The sequence below is a fragment of the Rhagoletis pomonella genome, unplaced genomic scaffold, assembly GCF_013731165.1.
Source record: "Rhagoletis pomonella isolate Grant_MI unplaced genomic scaffold, Rhpom_1.0 Rhpom_scaffold_00001, whole genome shotgun sequence".
NCBI lineage: Eukaryota > Metazoa > Arthropoda > Insecta > Diptera > Tephritidae > Rhagoletis > Rhagoletis pomonella.
Genome location: NW_023458555.1, coordinates 6428131 through 6448369, shown reverse-complemented (window position 1 = coordinate 6448369; position 20239 = coordinate 6428131). Strand labels below are relative to the sequence as shown.

Sequence of the window (20239 nt, the reverse complement as noted above, 5' to 3'; positions counted from 1 at the left end):
TTTTTTAGCGCTGGACTGTGTGGCATCGTCGCTATCCGTGGAAAAGTTTTTCTTAACCGGCGAAGGTTGATAACAGAAAATGTGATGCATCATTTTGATTTTATGCCATTTATCATACGAGAACTGTACAAGTTCGTTTTCACGAACCTAAAAGTAAAGAATAAGAATAATTAAGCCATGAAATGACAAACCGGCAATATTACTTAGAATCGTTCATAACTACAACAAACACATTAAATTATATGTATTATTGAAGTGAAACTTCTTTAGCAGTGGTAATAAATTTAAAAAATTTCAATAAAACATGTGCCAATCGGGATGTAACGGAAGTTAATACTGAGAATAAATTATTGAAACATGCAATGCAGCGATTTAAGATTAAGATTAAGTCCCAGATACAGTATAGATTAGGATTGAGTACAAGTAATGTATCGAGAGAAGTTTCACTTCAGTATTATTTCGCACTTTACCTCGGCGGTTCGATAGTTGGGCAACACAAAATTCAAAATATCCGAGCACAGCGACAGTACTTTACCGCCACACAAAAAATAGTCAACTAATATTTCACCAATGTTTGTAGGTACAGTGCCACAAACCACCAAGAGAGCAGTGTTTTCCATCCAAAATTGTTGTGACAATTGCTGAGGGGACATTGCATAGACTGTGTACCTGTGTAGGGAATTGTGGAGGCAATTAATAACTGTCCTTAGCACATTTAATAGAAACCCCTACTTGTCGCGTTCCAAAATCTCCTTGAGCGTAGTTAGTGTTCCCTCACGAGAACTTGCGCTCTCGGAATACACAAATATATTGGTTGGTTTACTTGGACGAGAATCTGCTTTATGTCTTTTTAAGCTTGGACGCTTTGTAGCGTCATTGCCAGATAACGCAGTTGAGTTTGTTGTTGCAGAAGTGGTCGAACCGCTTCCATTAGTCTTATTTACATTCGGTGGCCGTTGCGTTACTTCAGAGACCGGAGATTTTTGTTTCATTGTCGACACCGCTGCCGAGGCCAACTTAACTAATTCACTAGGTTTACTTTCGACAATGCTGGAAGGCATTTTGGCGTGTGCTGTGGTAGTTGTAATGACGGCAGCAGCCGCAGATATGGTAATTGGTGTATCCATGAATCGAAGTTCCGGTGTTTTTCCTAATGATTTCACTTCAGAAGTTTCTGTTGTCAGTGACGACTTAGACGTATTGTGAAGAGGTTCAGAGATCTAACAAATTGATAAAAAAAAAAAAATTGTTTATACAAATTATACACATTTTAGAGCAAAACAAACCTTTGTGGTTTTAAAACGACTCTCCGCCGTAGTGCCACCAACAGTGTTCTTTGCAGCACCTGGTTTCTTAACTTCAGTCGGTTTAGCGCGCATTTTTGCCAAAGGTGAAGAGGTCATAGCCGATGTTTCAGTTTCACTAGGGACTTTTGTACAAACCGTAGATTTGGTAGGTGTGGCTGTTGAGGCTGTTTTAGTGCTGGGCGTTGTAGTAGAAGATTTGCCGGCAGTGGCAACTTCTGCGGTCTCTACTTCTTGCGTGCCACTAGCTTTAGGCTCTTTCTCCAGAGCAACTTTCTGCTGCTCGTAAGGTATTAGGTCTGGCTTTACTGGGACGGCGCTAGTAACTTTTCCTTCAACACGACCCTTTTGACTTTCAAATTCGGTGGCTTGATGGGCTAAAACGCTTAACGCGCGCAAGTCATCTAAATGCCTCTGCCACTCCTCTTCACTTAACTTCTGCTCGGTATGACGTACGGGCTTTCGCAAATGGCTTGCCAACATGTTCAATGGCTGTGGCTTGCCTTCATAGTTAATTGCTGGCAATACCAAATAGAAAGTCAGTTGCAAAACGCATTTGTATATACTTTGGTGGCAGAAATAGTATACTCCCTTATTTTGACCAGTTTTGCCTATGTTTCTTTAGTTTATTGAATGTTTAATATATTTTTTTTTTTATTCTGGCTAATTATACAACAAACACCATACAAATCCAAGGTCCATACGAAACTATAAAAATCCATTGAATAAACCAAAGAAATAAGTCGTCAAAACTATTCAAGATAAGGCGAGTTATTTCTGCCACCAGTATATGTACGAATGTATGTTTGCCTTGCGCAAAATAATGTTAGATACATACAAATTAAAAATTATAATCAATTTTGAGAAAATTCAAGTATGTATGTAATGTGAACATATGTATATGTACATACATATGTACATTTAAAATAAATTAGGTTTAGTATAAAATTTGTCTTCAGCTTACACTCAATCCTCAGTAATTGTAGCTGATCATTTATGAGGAAATTATTTTGTAAGTATGTGGACAACAATAATTTGGTGAAATGCTCCACATCAGTCTCAATGAGCACAGCAAGATGGGAGTCAACCTTCCATGCTATTAGCTTACCAAAATTTTCAATCTGTAACCATTATAAAAGAAAAGTAAACAACGTCAATAGTATAAAAGAGAATGTTAAGAGCATTTTTTCGTTGAACTATGGAATTTGTAAAAATGAGTTTGTTAGTAACGGAATGTTAGTAACATTTTTTGTATGCAAAGTTAACGAAAAATTCCTTCGTACTTACATTTGAAAATTCTAAGTTTCTATTTCTTGGTTTAAGGGCGTCTTAAAGGATAAGCAAGAACCCATTATTTTGTTTAGCACAAAATTAACTTCCCAAAAAAAAAATGTTATTTTGAGACGTCTCCAGAAGATGCTGTTTAATATGTGCATTTTAGAAACTAGAATACTATTAATACATTAGCTAAAAATGTAATTTCTGGGCTCGAAGGTACAAAAATACTACAGGAATATGTATAAGGTAAATTTAAAGAATACAGAGTGTATTCTAAAAAAAATAATGCTTAAAAGATCCGATATTTGTTATTGTAATAACATCAGCCAAAACTATTTGTTAATAAAACAGTTATTTATTGAATCTTAAAAGTAGTTTTTCACATCGTATTGGAAACGTGCCCTTCTATGAGCACATATATGTATAGGTATGTATGTATGTATATTATTACATGCCTTCTGTTTATAAAGAGGACTCTATTCCCCACCCCTTATCTTTGTTGAAAGCCAAAATAAACAAGCATACAACACATACTCAACCCCATTCAAACGGCTGGTGATGTAACGAGTAAAATGGAACCATAAAACAATGATGGCATTGTTTTGTCAATACATATTATGCCATTATGCATGGACATGAAATGCTAACTGAGGGCAGACATGAAAAACCAATTACAAACTTTGGGACTTAACCCTGAGGCAACTGAGATTTATTGACATGCTGCTAGTCATACTTTTCAACTTACAATAATTACTTACCCGCACAGAATCCACCAGGTCACTTTCATTACTAGGTTGAGTTTCAGTCTCCAATAGTAGATGCAAAATTTTGCCTTTGCTTGAGCCCGCTAAACGTTCCAACAAAGCTGCTGGAGCATTTGAATGCGCAAAGGGTAACAGCATGGTTTCTGGCGACACTGAATTTTCTCCAAATGATATCCATGGCATAAGTTGAACAACCTGCATCGGTGATAGACAGCAGCCTCGATGCACGCCATTTAACCAAAGTATTTCGGTAACACGCGCTGCATTTCGATTGTAGCACAAGTCAGATGCAGCTAAAGTAGGATCTGTGTGAAAAATTTTAAATTACTTTCAGTTTTTTTTAACCCTTACTTTTATCTTACCAAAACCGTCGTCAGTTCCTGTGGGCAAAGTATAGAAAGCTATGCTCGACTTTTGAGCCAATTGCTGGCATATCTTGGTACACACGTTTTTAATGCGCTGCGACTGCAGAAAAGTAGCACTGGCATAATATAAGGTCAACATTTTGGTAACGACAAAAAATATGTTTTAAGCAACTTTTAGAGAATAAGGAATCTCTTGTTATTTAATGTATGTACTTATTCGTTGACAAAGCTATTCGTAATTGTTTAGTGCAAACCACTTCACTGCGACCTAGCATGCCGTTTTATAACTTTCAATGAATATTCTTTGGAGGAAGAATATTTGGGGAAATAATTGGATTTCGTAATTGCTATTATTTGAATTTACTCCGCAATGCAAATTCTTAGACGTACTACCATTGCATTCGTTCTTTCGACCGTTGCATTTATCGACTGCGTTTTTGAGGAAGCCTTGCTCACATTTTTCGCAAATTTACTTGTCATCCACTTTTTCTCTTTCCCACATCACCCCTTGATCTTTTCGTCCGCGTTATCTTTCACTTTTCACATATGTTCATGACATATGTATGGATTTCGCTAGTTTACATGCCATTTTTTGATTTATTTTTAAACATTGACATTTGTTGTTGTCCGTGATATGTTATCACTAGAACTTTTTCCTTTCACCCAATTAGAATAGCCGGTTGACAGCATGAGGCAATTATGATCCAACTAAATGGAGAACAAAAACAGAACTGATAAAAGTAATAAAAACAAAAATCGAATTGGAAATACCGAAAAGTGAATACAAACCAAGAAAAGAAAGAGGCAAGACAATCGACGGACAGTGTTGCCAGAGAAATCCCCTAAAAATCTTGATTTTTTCCCAAAAAATATTCAAAATAAGATTTTAAAGCTAAAAAAATCTTTTCGATCCCAAAAAATCTTCTTTTAAAAATACCTAAAAGAAAACACAAAATTCGATATTGTCTTTGCGGCTGTAAATAGTCCTTATTATGTTGGTTGAAAAAATTACCAATTTCAAGTTATAAAGTTCTTTTTATAACAACTTAAACTTAAAATGAATATTGCCTCGTATCATCACAAAATTTGTACCACAGTTAACATATGTATATATACGCTGGCGAAAATATAAATAGGGATGCGACATTTTGCAAGTTTTGACCGACCTCAAAAAAGGAGGAGTTTATCAATTCGTTCGAATATTTTTTTATGTATATATGTTACTGCATAACTTTGGACTACTTGAACTGATGTCGATAAGTCCTTTTTATCGGATAGGTGGTTCCTCAGGGGTGGTGCCATACTAATTTGGTTTAGATATGGTTATTGGATCATGAAGAATTGACGATCAATTTTTATATGAGAATTGAAGTCGCTTGTGTTTTTTGTTTAAAAATTATATGTTTTTTTTTATGTAAGAATAGCTCGTAATCTATCAAAAACCGTTAGTCCAAACTTCAATCCTTGTACAAAAGGTAAGAAAATTCGACAAAGTTTTTTACATGGGCGTTGTTTTATAAATCTCTCCGCCCCTTTTTTACTCGTTATACATTGTATTTTCTATTTGGTTTTACACGCTTAAATTTTGTTGAATCCAAGATTTGGTTTCTGCTTTTGTTTAAATGGGAAGCAGAGAAAATGTCAAAAGCAAAGCAAGAAACTTGAAACGGCTTGAGGGTAAAAACGCACGTTAACTCTACCCTTTTTTACTCACCCCCTTTCTTCCAATTCAATACCTGAACCGTATAAAACCTGTTAAGAGGGTCGGAGCATCTATCAACTTTCCACTTGAAAAGGTAGACTAAAAAGAATACAATGATCCTTTCCTTTTTTTCCTCGGTATTTTACAATCCTCAAGGAAGTCTCATGAAATGCTTTTGATAGGGTAATGATCTTGGTCGAAATCAGCAACTGTTTCCATATTTTGATAAGGCTTCCCTGAGGAGCCCTCTAGTCGAAGGAGAAAGAGAGGCCAGTCATTGAATCCTTTTGATCTTTGCTCTTTTAAGTTGGAAAAGTGGGAGTTATTTCTCAGCGCTTTTATTATGTGCCTGAAACAAGCACAAAAAAGTTTTGAATATGCCGAGAAAGGTGGTTATTTTCTATAACTTGCTTAGTAAATTGTTTAAATGGGTATGGCAACAATGGTTTATGCACAAATATTCATCCATACAGGCATATACAAAATCAACTTTTGGCTATCCATATGTTTTGGCTTCGACGACGTCAATTGGACAAGGCAAAGTTTTTTATTATTCATTTTTAAATACAAATTAAGTTATTTGCTGCAACATCAAAAATCATGCCGGTAAATATAAATTAATGTACATAGCATTTGTGCCAATATATCTTTGTTGGGGGTGCGGTCTTCGCTGTGCATCGAATTTAAAATCTTTGCCTTCATCATGTTCTAATTTTATGTACATATGTATATACATCTTCCAGGCGTACCATTCTCAGATTAAGGAATTTCCTCAAGTGGTTGGTAACATGGCACTTTTGCCCCTACGCACTCAAGCTCGTGGGCCTGCTCCTAGTGTCAATGTAGAATCTGATATCATTGATGAGTCACTGTATTACTTTAAGGCAAATGTTTTCTTTCGAACTTATGAGATAAAGGTAATTAATACAGACCTACTTATGAATGTTTAAATATTTTATTATGTTGATTTAAAGAATTTGGCAATTAAATCCTTCCATCTGTAAAATTACTGCATACTGATTTTTTTCTATCTACTATTTAGTCGGAAGTAGATCGTGTGCTTATTTATATTACACTCTATATAACTGAATGTTTGAAGCGCTTGCAACGTTGCAACAACAAAAACCAAGGTGCTCAAGAAATGTACAGCTTGGCCATTTCAAAGTTTGATATACCAGGTGATTCTGGGTTTCCATTAAACGCAGTTTATGCTCGACCACAGAATGCACAAGAGGCTGGTAAGAAACTTATATTTTCAATATAACGGCTCATTTGTATACATACATACACATATGATTCTTACAGATTTGATGCGTCAGTATTTTTTACAATTGCGCCATGAAATAGGAAATCGGGTTTGTGAAAAAGTTTTCAGCACTGACGACGGCAAGCCAAATAAGTGGTGGATTTGTTTTGCCAAGAAAAAGTTCATGGAGAAATCTTTGTCAGGCCCAGGGCAATAAGAATCTGCGTAACATTGTTCAAAAGTATGCTTCTCATATTACTTATTTAATGTATTAATTGTATTGTTCCAGTAACTTTAACAACACCGTAGAGTATGCCATCATCGTGAATGATACCTAAATGAGTCGTTATAATAAAAAATATTATTATGTGGATAATCAGCAGGGTTTTACATATTTTGCGTATTAACATTACTTATGGATTTATTGAAACGTTTTCATTATAATAAATTTAAACTTGTTTAAAAACTCCAGGTTTTGAAGCATAAAGTTTTCAACGGTACAAATGATCTGCTTGCAAGTTGGACGCAATTTCCGATTCCCATTTGTCACCATTGCAAAGTAACTTCTCCTTGTTGTACAATAATTCTTCGTGAGTTTCAGTAGAGAACTCAAAATTAGGACCTTCAACAATAGCATCGACTGGGCAAGCTTCCTATAAATGCCATAAACCAGTTAATAAAGTTTGAAAATTTTGTTCCGTAGTATCGCATACCTGACAAAAACCACAATAGATACACTTGGTCATATCGATGTCGTAACGGGTTGTACGTCTACTACCATCCGACCTTGTTTTTGCTTCAATGGTTATGGCTTGTGCTGGGCAAATCGCTTCGCATAACTTGCAGGCAATGCAACGCTCCTCACCACTTGGATAACGCCTTAGAGCATGCTCCCCGCGGAACCGAGGACTTAATGGACCCTTTTCAAAAGGATAGTTGATGGTTGCTGGTTCTTTAAATATATGCGCTAAAGTGACAGCAAATCCACGAAACAGTTCTCCTAGAAACATGGTCGATGCCGCACGATCGGTAATCTCGTTGATTTCCATACTCAACTCCTTGTTGTTTACATACACATAGCCTTTCGGTACAGTCACTACATCCTTTCCAGCCGAACACATGCGGAGGCTGGTGCCAAACATACGTTGACCTGTGGTAATTTCATATTAATTTAATTTAGTAGACTTCTCAAGATATGACATAACTTCCATAACCTCAACCATTTGTACAGCAAGCAAATATAAGTTATTGCTGCTACAATAATAAAAGGAGAGGCTGCTCACCATTTCGCGAAAGAATGAAAACTTTAGCTGGTAATGACATTTTGTCTGCAAAACAGCTTCCAACCTCCAAATTTTTTATTTAGTGGCTCTTTGGTGCGTCTCACTGCAAGCGATGGCTGAAAACAATTCTTTGATTTATCGATGAAATGTCAAATATTTTTCTGATAATGTCACCGTGTTTTGTTGTGCTCGATTGTTCGTCTATAATTTTTTTCGGTGAAATGACTTGTGCTGCCAAGTTTGAATAATGCCAATTAGAAAAAAATCTTTAGTTGTTTTGGAGTAAATTTGTTAAAAAATCCACAATGATACAATAAATATTTAATATAAAATAAATAAAAATAGTTACTGAAAATATCCAATTTTTGGTTTTGGTAAAGAAGCGTAAGAAATAAAAAAAAAGTGCTGCTGCAAAGGACCGGAGCGGATGAACAAATTGTAGTTTCTGCGTATGAGGCCGAGCAATAAAACAACCAAGATGAATAGCTTATTTACTAAATCTATTAAACTTAACAACCTTGGACGTGCAGTACCATTAGCAATTTTTAAAAATTGTGAAATTATTCTTATTCGCCAATTCTCTAAGCAGGAGTCAAAGCTCGCAAAGTGAGTACATATTTCTGAAACATGTACGTACATTATTCCTTGAAAGTCGCGGAGCGTTATGAAATATCTAGGGTTTTCGTTTGCAAATGCAATAAATGCGCATTTTCCACAATAAGTATTGAAAGGAGGGGATTTCTATAAAAAGAGTGGCATTTGATTACATAACAAATTGCAATCAAGAACAATAGCATTTTTTGATAATACATCTCATTTTGTAGATTAGCTGAGGTAGGACGATTGGAGACCGCCAAATTGGATGGAAAATATGAAACTGGCCAATTGTTTCTGCACCGCATATTCGGATACCGGGGTGTTGTCCTTTTCCCATGGTCTGCGCGCGTATACGATAGGGATCTACATAATCCGAACAAGCAGAAACAAAGAGTGAATGTCAATAGTTCTTCTGATGCAGCGGTTGCGAACGAGAGAGGAAAACGGAGTACAGGTGGTCACATATCGACTTCAACCGAAAACGCACCATCTGAGCAAGGAAGTACGGAAGCACAATCAACGGTTGGAGATGTAAATACGAGCTCATCTTCTACGACCAGTAATTCCGATACATCCGCGAAAGAGGTGAAGGGCAAACTACATACATTCTATCAAGTGCTAATTGACTCACGCGATTGCCCGTACATTGTAAGAAAATATATTATGGCAGCATACATGAGACTTGATTAGAACTTCTTTTTTCGTTAAGCGTGCGCAAACTGAGGCAGTGACATTCTTAGGGAATCAGGATTCGAATCGCAGCCTTTACGCTATTCCAGGCCTAGATTATGTAGCACATGATGATATAATGCCTTATTCGACAGGGGAGAAACATCCACTGCAACACGAACTTTTCGACAAGTTTTTGACACATGTACCAGACAAAGAACCACCTTTTCAAGGCCAGGATACGTTGAAAGCATGGCAGGAGAAAAACCACCCTTGGTTGGAATTAAGTGATGTTCATAAGGAAACCACGGAGAATATACGTGTTACTGTGATACCTTTCTATATGGGCTGTCGTGAAACCCCTGCCTCTTCTGTTTACTGGGTGAGCTTACAATTGCTAATTTTTAACTTGTATTCTTCAAAAGCTTATATATATATATATATATTTGTAGTGGCGATATTGCATACGTCTAGAAAATTTGGGTGTACTTAGCGTACAGTTACGCGAAAGACATTGGCGTATATTTTCTCTTTCGGGCACACTGGAAACTGTTCGTGGACGTGGAGTTGTTGGACAAGAACCTATTCTCAGCCCCAGATTGCCGGCATTTCAATATAGCAGTCATGTTAGTTTACAAGCACCTAGCGGACACATGTGGGGAACATTTCGGTTGGAGCGAGAAGACGGCCACACCTTCGATTGTAAAATACCTCCATTCTCTCTAGAAAGTAAACCCGAGGAACCAGGAACTGGACTCTCTAACACTGGGGCTAACGGTGGCGGCAATGTTGGTAGTAATAAACCGGACAACGTCGAATAATTCGATATGTTGCACACAATTATGGAACTGTATAGATATGATTGACGTATCCCAATTTGAGGGAACAAGAAAATAAAGGTAGTAAGTTTAAGTAGTTCACTTCTATTTATCAAGTGTGTAAAATAAAAAGTCGCTTACTGATAGCAACGTAATTTCAGCTGAAGCTGAAATCTGGAGACTGAATTGCTATATTTGCTGGTACTTCAAAATTCTCACCCTTATTGCGAGTGTCGACTAGTAGTACATAAACGACTGTTAGTCGATTATCGATTATTCGTGGTATTTCAAACTCGTTTTCCTGTTTAATAAGAACGCGTGAATAGTTTATAGTCGCTCATGCTTGTACAATTAAACAGTTGTAGAAAAATTAGTAATAAACAAGTAATTTTTAGCAAAAAAAACCGACTTCAATTCTCATATTATATATATATATATATATATATATATCTCATGATCCACTGATCGGATCTTAACCAGATTAGTATGGGACCACCTCTGAGCCACTACCTTTGCGATGCAAAAAGAATTATCGAATCGGTTTACGTGGTCCAAAGTTATATTCCGACGAACTGGTAACCTCCTCCTTTTTGGAAAGTCGGTTAAAAACTATTCACAGTCGCCCATTGAACGAGAAATCGACATTCACAAAACCATGGAAAAGCGATAATCGAATAAAAGTCGTTTATCTACTACTAGTCGACACTCGCAATGTGGGTGTCTACTATTTTTAACATTATAGCACTTAATTACAGTTGCTATTCATGATGAAACATTTTCATTTCAGTGGCGATTCACATCTGCAAACCATCTGAGGTTGCGTTGCTATCCCAATTCGACATGTTTGTGTATAGATATGTTATTCTAACTTAAAGAAGGCAAACCTAGGACATTCTGAAAATAAATTGTCAATTGTTTGTTTAAATTTAATGTAGACATTTTATTTATATATGTATACCAAATTAACCATGAATACCTACTATATGATGAGAATTAATTTTCTATGGCTTTGATATTTGTTGGCTTCAATTGAGCTCGAAAATTTAGTGGTCGCGCGTTGTCTTGTATACAGAAAATTTCTTGCAGAGCATTAAGGGAAGCAGTTTTAATTGCTGTAGCCACGTCCTCTCCAAATCCTTTAAAATTTTCAGTAAAAAGGAGAAATTAATTTTGTCTTCTAATTTTTTTTTAGATATTTAAGTTTTGTTTTCTCAACTTACCATGTCCAAGTAGTGTTTTATTTGCATATATTCCTACATGATATGCAGCTAGCACTGTATTCTTACCGCAATCTCCAAGTAAACGCGGTTCCATCTCACCCATTTTTCTCTCTTCACAGATTTGCTTTAACATTTGTTCCGGGTCCGCAATGTGCCATATATCAAGTAAATCGCGTTGATTCATTTGAGTACAAATAAAATCACGTATGAAAAGGAAAGCACGTTCTTGTCCGCTGGTTTGCTCAATTGCACTGATTACAGCAAGTAAAGATCGGGCCATAGATTCTTTTTCTGGTGGATAATCTGCATCAAGTAGTAGTTCTATCATACCCAGGTGTGAACCAATGTGAGAAAGCATATCTGTGCTTAGCAAATATGCTGCGAATGCATTTATCCCTTCCAAGGGTACATCCGGAAACGAATGCTTTAGGTAAGCATGCACACACTCGTTAGCTAAATATGCACCACGTTCAGAAAGCTGATTGTTATCTTGCATCTGTATATCAGAATCCTTAATACCAAGGTCTTTTTGACGTTGGTACTCTTTTTCTACATATGAAGGCTGTGTGAATGCCGTCTGTAGCATATCCAATTGGAACTCTTCGTGCAGTCTTTTACCAAACGCAAACAGTTCAGCACGGTAATTCCACTCTATAAATCCCGACCGAGGTTGTGGTAACTGCGGCCCTAGTTTTTTCTGGCGTCTGCGAAGTTCACGTAATGTCGGCGCCACCCAACGCTTAAAATAGCGTGATTGATCTAAATGTAAGTTTTGAAACCATATCACTTACAAACAATAAATACTTTAACAATTTACCTAACACTGGATGTATATTATTGAACCTTTTGGGTTGAGTGATAAGGCGCAGTGTAGTCCGAATTAGAGACATTTTACCAAGTTTTGCTAATCAATGGCGGTCTGATCAAAAATTATCTAAATACGAATTAAAAATCAGCTGGTAGGTACGTAGCGATGTCTAGCTATTATCGATAGCTATCGATTTTTTTCTTCGCTTTTAGCACGTACCCATAATACAAGGGGCCTCCGCACACTAGTCTTCTAAATCAGACTGAGTAGTCACCCCTCGAACGCACACTGGACTGGGCATTCGGCCGAAAACAGGTTTCTGTTTTGTAACATGAACTACGCTCGATTAAAGGAAACTTCTCATTATGGCCGTTCGTTAAAGGTGCGGTGGACGAAGGGGGAGGTGGCGTGGCACCTCCAATCGACCTTTTTGGAAAGGGCATGAACCGCCATTGACAAAAATGCAACCCCTGACCGCCTAGGCCCCCTATCATTCCCTACGGATCCCTTAGAAAAATTGCCAAAAATCGCAATTTTTACTTGCGTCCACAGCATTTTTTCGTAGAATTCCTTTCTGCGTAGGCGGCCTTTGGCCGCGCTTAGGGATTATAACCCTTACTACGTAGAATTCTCCTTTCTGTGTGACCTTGGGAAAGGATGAGGTAACTAGAATTCCCTTTCTGTGTGGTAAACAAACTTAATAAATATAATTTGACGTATAATTACTAATTACAAAATTGATGGAATAACCTGGTTACTTGTGGACCGCTAAGGTTCCAACCAAGAAAACAAAACACATATTTTACAAAAAGGTAAAGAATGTACCATGGTGTACCATGAACCAATTAGAACATATCTGACCGGTTGACAAGCAGCCATTTGCAACAGCATTTGAGAAAAAAGTGTGTGACGTTCGTAATTTTGAAGTTTGCTATTTCTGTTTTGTTTTTTAAATCTCTTTCTTTTTGTATATTTTGGCGGTGGTTTATATCAGTAAATTTTAAGCAATTTTCAATTAATTTTTATTCAAATATAATTGAAATGAAGGGCGAGGTAATCGGTTGCGAACACGTACAAAAATAACACTTTGGTTAGCATAAACATACGCTCAAAAATTGCTTCCATTTTTTTTCATTATGCCTCGCCTCCATGTTCTATGTTTACTTTTGTTTCATTTCAAAGAAAATAACATGGCGCCGAAATTACAAACATCAGCTAGAAAATCACTATTTTCTTTTACTTCATCTAGCCAGATCTTGTGTAGTTGGATCATAATGGTGTAGAAGTAAATTGAATTTTGATGTGCCAAATGCAAGCAAAATTTGGCAGTTAAAAAAAAAAAACAAATAACCACTCGTGCGAAAGCTATATTATTGTGTGTCGCTGAAATTGTTCAAATTTATATCTATTTCGCAACTTCCAAGAAGCGTACGCTTTTTTGGCCCATAGTCCGAAATCAATTATAAAAAATCGATATTTTACGTTTTATCATCGATAATATCGATGAAAATGGGGTATATCTAATCTGACAAGGTGTCGCCGTTGCCGTCATTCGATAGATTGTTTTCAGCGTTTTTAATTGTGGGAAATAATACAAAAGGCGTTATAAAATAGACTGTTTATTCTTAAAAAGTGTTAATAAATGGCATTTCAAACATATGGTGATAAGCCTGTGGCTTTCCAACTTGAGGAAGGTGGCGAATACTACTATGTGGGTTCGGAGGTCGGCAACTATATGCGCTTATTTCGTGGCATTTTATATAAAAAGTATCCTGGTATGACGCGGTTGGTACTCTCAAATGAAGAACGCAAACGGCTCGCTGATTCTGGGCTGAGTTCACATATATTGGCCAGTTCAGTGTCGCTACTGCGAGCCGTCGAAGTTGACGATATAATCGCCGGGAATGATGAAAAGTAAGTTGCTTTCTATGTATGTATATACATTGGTTCATGGGTGTTTATGTATGTCAACAGTCATGAGTAATATTTATGCAATATAATAAAACAGATATCGAGCTATATCGGTAAACACTTCAGAAACACCTCTACCACGGGAGAGTAAATCAAAAAAGCAGCCACAGTATGTTCCCACGATGCCGAACTCCAGTCATTTGGACGCAGTTCCACAAGCTACTCCGATCAATCGCAATCGCGTTCACACCAAAAAAGTGCGAACGTTTCCCATGTGTTTTGATGATACGGATCCAACTGCTAATATTGAAAACGCAGCACAAAAGGAATGTTTAGTGCCGATTCGTCTAGACATGGAGCTAGAAGGTCAAAAGTTACGAGACACATTTACTTGGAATAAAAATGGTAAGCGTATTATTATTATTTTTTAAGTTACTTCCTAAAGCAGCCTATATATTAGGCGATTTATTGACAGGCGATAATCGCCTGCAAAAGTTGATTTGCTGTCTACTTTGAAGCATGAACGAAAGACACAAGATCACGCGCGAACGAAAGAAAGAAAAAAGTAATTTTCTAGCTCTCGAAATCTCGACGCCATCACGACGCATGAATAATAATTTTTATTATACAAATTCTTCTATAAATCATGTGTTAAGTTGTTCTTTACCTTAGGGAGCGTACCCGTACTACGTGAGCCACTTTTTCTAATTTTTGACTTTTGAATTTTTTCGAAAAAACGCTAGGTTTCCTTAGAGGATGTTGACTACGTGATAAACAGGTAGGCCCCCGCCCCCACCTACTGTAACCAAGTGTGGTATTTTGAAGATTCCCCTCCCCCCTGAACGGGTCACGTAGTATAGGTATGTTCCCTTATGTCTACACACAAGAAGATTCCCAGTAAAAAGCCACCACCAAATTGTAAGCAACGAACAAATGTACACAACCGGCTAATGTCAAAGTCGCCCAACTTTTTTCCTAAATGCGATTATAAGAAGCTACTGGCTTGCTGGCGTGATCTTGTATTTGTTCATGACTTTGAAGCACGCTATTTTCGAATCACCATTTAAACAAACGATTTTTGTTGAGCAATATGGCCTCATGTAATGGCAGCTTTATTCTTTATAAAAGAATGGCAAGAGTTAATTGGCCAGCAAACATGATTAAAAAAATGCCTAAACTTGGAATACAACTTTAATTTTGAAGTATATAAACTTTTTTTTTGTCTTTATAGAAAGCATGATAACGCCCGAACAGTTCGCGGAAGTACTTTGTGATGATTTGGATCTAAATCCCATACCCTTTGTACCAGCCATTGCACAAGCAATACGACAGCAGATTGAAGCATTTCCTAATGAACCACCTATATTAGAGGAAAGTTGTGATCAACGTGTTATTGTAAAGCTAAATATCCATGTGGGTAACACATCCCTTGTAGATCAAGTTGAATGGGATATGTCTGAAAAGAACAATAATCCCGAGGAATTTGCTATAAAATTATGTGCAGAGCTTGGTTTGGGGGGAGAGTTTGTAACAGCAATTGCTTATAGCATACGAGGTCAATTATCGTGGCATTGCCGTACTTATGCCTTTAGCGAGGCTCCTCTATCAACTATCGACGTTCCATTCCGAAATCCTAGCGACGCTGATGCATGGGCACCTTTCCTTGAAACATTAACCGATGCTGAAATGGAGAAGAAAATACGAGATCAAGATCGTAATACGCGCCGTATGCGTCGTTTAGCCAACACTACTACCGGCTGGTAGACTAACAACATTCGAATTAGTTATCATGCCTAATACGTTATCCAACGGATAGCATCCGCACGAATGTAAACCGATTCGCAGTTCCAACAAGCGAGTAAAGAGGATTAGATTCGTGCGAATGGCATCCCTCGGATAAGTGCCTACTCTGGTCCGACAGATACCTTTACAGATACGAATGTAATCCTTCACACACTAGCTTGTTATGACAGTGCGAATCAGATTATATCCGTCGGATACCGTAATAGGTATATATAGATATGTATATCATATTTGCATACATACATACACCGGCGATAAAAACTGAGTGCACGGTAATTTTTGCTAAATATTTGGAATGCTGTAAGCAAAAAAAAATATATAAATTAAAAATCATCACGATGTTTTAGCCACTTAAAACTTGATTTGTTTTGTTAAAAATTCAGATTAAAAATTTTAAGATTTTAATTAAAATTGTGTTGAGTGTGTCTAATTCTTAATTTTGTACAGCACGAACAATGTTTTTTATAAAAATAACAACAAAAAAAAATTCGAAAAAATTAACAAAAATCACCATCACTCACTTTTCATCGCCAGTGTATATGGTTTCCATCAGCTTGATCATCCGAAGAAAATAATAAATTTTATAAAAGCTTGTATTTTTCCCGATTTCCTTATAAATATTCATAGATGTAAAGAAACCAATTTAATAAATTTCCACTCAGAAAATTTGCTGAGAACTTCCACAATTGTCGCTACTTTTTTGCTGATTTAAGTCCAGGGGCTACTCTGTAATGCGATGCGAAAGAGAAATGCGAAGCGATTTGCAAAATAAAACTAAACCATGCAAATGGATTTAAACTTTCAGCAAATAGATTTAAACTTTGGGCAAATAAATTTAAAGTTCCGGCAAATAAATTTAACTCTTGGTCAAATAAAATTGAACTCTACTGTGTGTGAAAAATACACTAAATACAGCAAGTACCAGTTTTTCAAACACTGTTTAGTACCACAGTATTCCAGTAGAGTTTAATTTTATTTGCCCAAAGTTTTCATTTATTTGCCTAAAGTTCAAATTTATTTTCTGACAGCTTAAATCCATTTAACTGGAATTTTATTTCCTTCCACGTTCTATGAATAAATCTCTTACTATTACTTGTCAGTTATCGGCGATGTCGATAATATAATTTCTTATTCTTGCCTTTTGATTTGCCATAAAAAAAATCGCTCTTTAGAGTAAAGCATTAACCTTAAAATTTCTACTCAATTGAAAGGGCTGGGGCTTATATATATAAAACTTACAAGTTATTAAAAGCAATTTTACAACTAATATACTATGCGTCCTAAGAAGCCTTTTCCTATTTTCACTACACAATAATTCGTAATTTTTAGCTTTCAGCCATATCGCCTTTATCTTGATCCGCTTCTCCACTGTAGAATTCATTTTTCGGCTCGACCATTTTATCGTCTTCTGCTTGCGTTATTCGAACATCTGGATCAGATTCCTCTTTCACACGCACCTCCTCCATATCTATGACGTCTGGTGGTATTTGTACCATTTGCACGCTGGGCGAATGTTGACACATCTTTAAATTCTCATAAACATGTTTTACTATTAATTCCAAATATTGTTTAGAATTTGCGTTTTCCTGTCGTGAGTTCACATCTGGATGTAGCGTGAAATCAGGTGCGAAAAATTCTAAATACTCTGACATTGGCAAATCATTAGAAATATTTTCATCTACCAGTAAAGAAGTTTCATGAGTCCAGCAACGGGCCACGTTGCGTAAAGTGTAGCCGCCACCCCCTACAACCAAAGTAGGTACATTTAGTTCCTTAACGAATTTCACACACTCGCCATGTCCACGAGTACTAAGGGAAAAACAGCCCAAACGATCACCAGCAAGGGAATCCGCGCCGCATTGCAAGACAATCGCTGTGGGGCGATAAAAATCCATTACTGCCGAGATTATTGGCTTGAATACTTGAAAATAGCTGTGATCATCAATGCCTTCTTTCAAAGGAACATTTACACTATAGTACCGACCAGATTCAGCACCTATTTCATACATGTCTCCCGTTCCAGGGAAGAAATAGTTTCCGTATTTATGGAAGGAAACAGTCATCACACGGTCGGTGAGGTAAAAAGCCTCTTGCACACCATCTCCATGATGCACATCGATATCTATATACAACACTCTGGGATTGTACTTAAGTAATTCCAGAATGCCTATTACTATATCGTTAACGTAGCAGAAGCCTAAAATTACCGATGGTTAGTTAAAAAAGGAGTCAATTTCAATGACTTACTCACCTGATGCTTCAAATTTTTTAGCATGATGTAAGCCACCTGACCAATTGATGCATATATCACTGTGATTGTGATTCAACTTCTGCGCACCCTCTAGTGACGCACCTGTGTACATTGCACAAAACTCGAATAATCCATCAAACACCGGACAGTCCTCACCCACACTAAAGTGAGACAAGTATTTTGTGTATCCAACGGCTGAAATAAAAGCAAGTAGCATACAAAACTTAAGCAAACATATCTCGGTCGTATTTACTATTGCACTGGATGTTTTGCGGAGTGACTTTCTGCAGAAAGTCAATGTACTCTTCACTGTGAAATCGGAGCATGTCCTGGGCACTTGCTCTACCAAAATGTTAAAAAAACCATTTCATGTGCATATGTATGTATATTTAATAAGCTATTAACTTGGTGCTTGTACGTACTTGTAAGGTCGATATATTTTCATCTTTTTGTGAAGTCCATAGTTCATGACAAGGCTATGGGTAACCGACAAGCGGTGCGGCTTCATTGGATGACCAGGCCCATAATGAAAATTGCCCACATCGGGATTATAAAAATATGATACACGTCGATTGGTAGGAGTTGACATTTTTTGCGTCGGTTTTCTTAGACCTCAAGCGATTTTAAATGCAAATCAATTATTAAAGTGTATATTATCGTCATGGAATGCGAGTCTTTTAGCAAATAATATGAAAAGCAGTACAATGACTATCAACATAAGCCGACGCGTTGTACTAAAGTCCAATTCAGTCAAGCTCATAACGCATTTGTATTTAATATAATTTGAATTATTTCTTTCTACATGCGAGCCAATCTAATTAATTATGGAACTATGCACACATATCAATTAGTACCATATGCAAAACCCTAATAACAAAAACGATTTCATTAGGCATGAAATGATACAAGGCGAATTATATACAGTACATACTCGATACTTTTCGATCGATACCAAGTAATTTTGGTATCGATACTTTTGAACCATTATAAAAACATTAAACGCAAGGCTCATTATACCATGTTCTGACTGACAACGAACACTTTGAAAACGAGTTATACCATGTTGTGACCGACATCGAAAACATGTTTTCGTTGCTAAAACTGGTTTTCGACTTAAAACATGTGTTTTCGTCCATGTAAAATCTGTCAAACGAAAACTAGTTTTCGCTGAAAACTACTTGAAAACTCACGTTCCACTAATTCCAATCGGTGTCTGCACTAGTTTTTTTCGATTGTTTATCGAAGTGGAAGTCATATTTTATCATCTTTAATACCCAATTTCGGATTTAGTGTTAATTGGCTGGCAAAAGTAAAATAAGAATGAAAGTAAGGGGTTACAAATGAAAAGAAAATTAGGGAAAAGCATTTTGGTTTGTGTAGTAAAACTGTAATCAGAGGATGTAAGAAATGTCAACGAAAACACTAACAGCCGGTGTGAACAGCCTTTAGCCCACAATCTCAAAACACGTTTTCAAAGTGTTTTCGTTGTCGGTCAGAACATGGTATTACAGAATTAAGGAAAAAGGGGGGCGGGGGCGGTTGAGGGAGTTCTAAAGGGGGCCTATGTAAAGTTTGAAAGCGCGGAACCTTATAGTTTTTAGGTAATTTGTTAATAAAGATTGTAATTTTAACCAACTTGTATGGAACCATTTCACAATATATAATGCACTTTCCACTCAATATATGCGCAGTTAGTGTGCACGTTCAAACAAATAAATACTTTTAGTCTATTACAGCTTTTTTTATCAAAAATTGATTGTTGTTTAATTATTATGAGAGTACATGCAGAATATGTGCAAATGGCAGCAGGACTGTGTTGCCGCATCTAAAAGAACCAAGAGTGGAAATTTCCTTCTATAGATGGTTGCCACTTCGTCAGTTTTGCAGATGGTAAAAAAGTAATAATTTCCTATTCAAAATACGTTTAAAACTTTATAAATTTACTACTGAACAAGGTTTTTCTTTTTTTGTTTTTGTTTTGTAAGTAGTTTACATTTAGGTACGATCTATTATAGCACGAAAAATTGTAGGTGAAAAGGTAAGTTTATGAAAAGGCATTGAGGAGTGGCAACACTGTAGTAAGCAATACTGACAGCTCCAATAATCGACAAAATTCTGCGTATACGTTCTGCGTTCTTGACTAATTTCAGCTTAATGGCGTGTTTTTCGCTTCAGGCCCGTCCACATACAACTTTGGCGTTGCGTTGGCGCTGGCGTCGC

At 36.7% G+C, this 20239-nt stretch overlaps 7 protein-coding genes across 9 annotated transcripts in view; 3 read left to right on the top strand and 4 right to left on the bottom strand.

The window, feature by feature from the left end:
* LOC118737264 overlaps positions 1-4458 on the bottom strand; it is a 30040-nt gene extending 25582 nt beyond the window's left edge. The window contains exons 1-7 of the mRNA XM_036467669.1: positions 3709-4458; positions 3341-3651; positions 2269-2425; positions 1287-1822; positions 733-1220; positions 471-669; positions 1-147 (exon numbers count right to left, since the gene is read on the bottom strand). The exon at positions 1-147 is cut by the window's left edge and continues 1 nt beyond it. Of these exons, the coding sequence (XP_036323562.1) occupies positions 1-147; positions 471-669; positions 733-1220; positions 1287-1822; positions 2269-2425; positions 3341-3651; positions 3709-3850 (1980 nt within the window). The 5' untranslated portion in view covers positions 3851-4458. The remainder of the gene's footprint in view (positions 148-470; positions 670-732; positions 1221-1286; positions 1823-2268; positions 2426-3340; positions 3652-3708) is intronic.
* Positions 4459-5872: 1414 nt separating this feature from the next.
* LOC118737238 (actin-related protein 2/3 complex subunit 3-like) lies at positions 5873-7041 on the top strand. Of its 2 annotated transcripts, XM_036467636.1 has the most exons (5): positions 5873-6019; positions 6157-6330; positions 6456-6651; positions 6719-6900; positions 6949-7041. In XM_036467636.1, the coding sequence occupies exons 1-4, from the start codon at positions 6014-6016 to the stop codon at positions 6874-6876; spliced, it is 534 nt and encodes a 177-aa protein (XP_036323529.1). In that variant the 5' UTR covers positions 5873-6013; the 3' UTR covers positions 6877-6900; positions 6949-7041. The 2 variants fall into 2 exon arrangements, with proteins under 2 accessions (XP_036323529.1, XP_036323521.1); XM_036467628.1 differs by having other exon boundaries at positions 6719-7020.
* On the bottom strand, positions 7024-8105 carry LOC118737229 (NADH dehydrogenase [ubiquinone] iron-sulfur protein 8, mitochondrial). 2 transcript variants are annotated; one of them, XM_036467605.1, is made up of 3 exons: positions 7943-8105; positions 7373-7809; positions 7024-7312 (listed from the first exon to the last, which is right to left on the bottom strand). In XM_036467605.1, the coding sequence occupies exons 1-3, from the start codon at positions 7980-7982 to the stop codon at positions 7151-7153; spliced, it is 639 nt and encodes a 212-aa protein (XP_036323498.1). In that variant the 5' UTR covers positions 7983-8105; the 3' UTR covers positions 7024-7150. The 2 variants fall into 2 exon arrangements, with proteins under 2 accessions (XP_036323498.1, XP_036323507.1); XM_036467614.1 differs by lacking the exon at positions 7943-8105 and adding an exon at positions 7865-7887.
* A 265-nt stretch (positions 8106-8370) lies between these two features.
* LOC118737211 (polymerase delta-interacting protein 2) lies at positions 8371-10432 on the top strand. Its single transcript, XM_036467581.1, has 4 exons — positions 8371-8548; positions 8767-9187; positions 9249-9590; positions 9661-10432. Exons 1-4 carry the CDS (start codon positions 8394-8396, stop codon positions 10027-10029), a joined length of 1287 nt encoding a protein of 428 aa, XP_036323474.1. The 5' UTR covers positions 8371-8393; the 3' UTR covers positions 10030-10432.
* Positions 10433-10945: 513 nt separating this feature from the next.
* Positions 10946-12240, bottom strand: LOC118737220 (39S ribosomal protein L44, mitochondrial). Its single transcript, XM_036467593.1, has 3 exons — positions 12064-12240; positions 11247-12005; positions 10946-11162 (listed from the first exon to the last, which is right to left on the bottom strand). The coding sequence occupies exons 1-3, from the start codon at positions 12134-12136 to the stop codon at positions 11020-11022; spliced, it is 975 nt and encodes a 324-aa protein (XP_036323486.1). The 5' UTR covers positions 12137-12240; the 3' UTR covers positions 10946-11019.
* Positions 12241-13578: 1338 nt separating this feature from the next.
* Positions 13579-16454, top strand: LOC118737205 (SWI/SNF-related matrix-associated actin-dependent regulator of chromatin subfamily B member 1). The gene is made up of 3 exons (XM_036467568.1): positions 13579-13968; positions 14063-14370; positions 15197-16454. Exons 1-3 carry the CDS (start codon positions 13697-13699, stop codon positions 15727-15729), a joined length of 1113 nt encoding a protein of 370 aa, XP_036323461.1. The 5' UTR covers positions 13579-13696; the 3' UTR covers positions 15730-16454.
* Positions 16455-16559: 105 nt separating this feature from the next.
* Positions 16560-18953, bottom strand: LOC118737197 (histone deacetylase 3). Its single transcript, XM_036467557.1, has 4 exons — positions 18442-18953; positions 18273-18361; positions 18020-18214; positions 16560-17965 (listed from the first exon to the last, which is right to left on the bottom strand). The coding sequence occupies exons 1-4, from the start codon at positions 18606-18608 to the stop codon at positions 17094-17096; spliced, it is 1323 nt and encodes a 440-aa protein (XP_036323450.1). The 5' UTR covers positions 18609-18953; the 3' UTR covers positions 16560-17093.
* Between the last annotated feature and the right edge of the window lie 1286 nt (positions 18954-20239).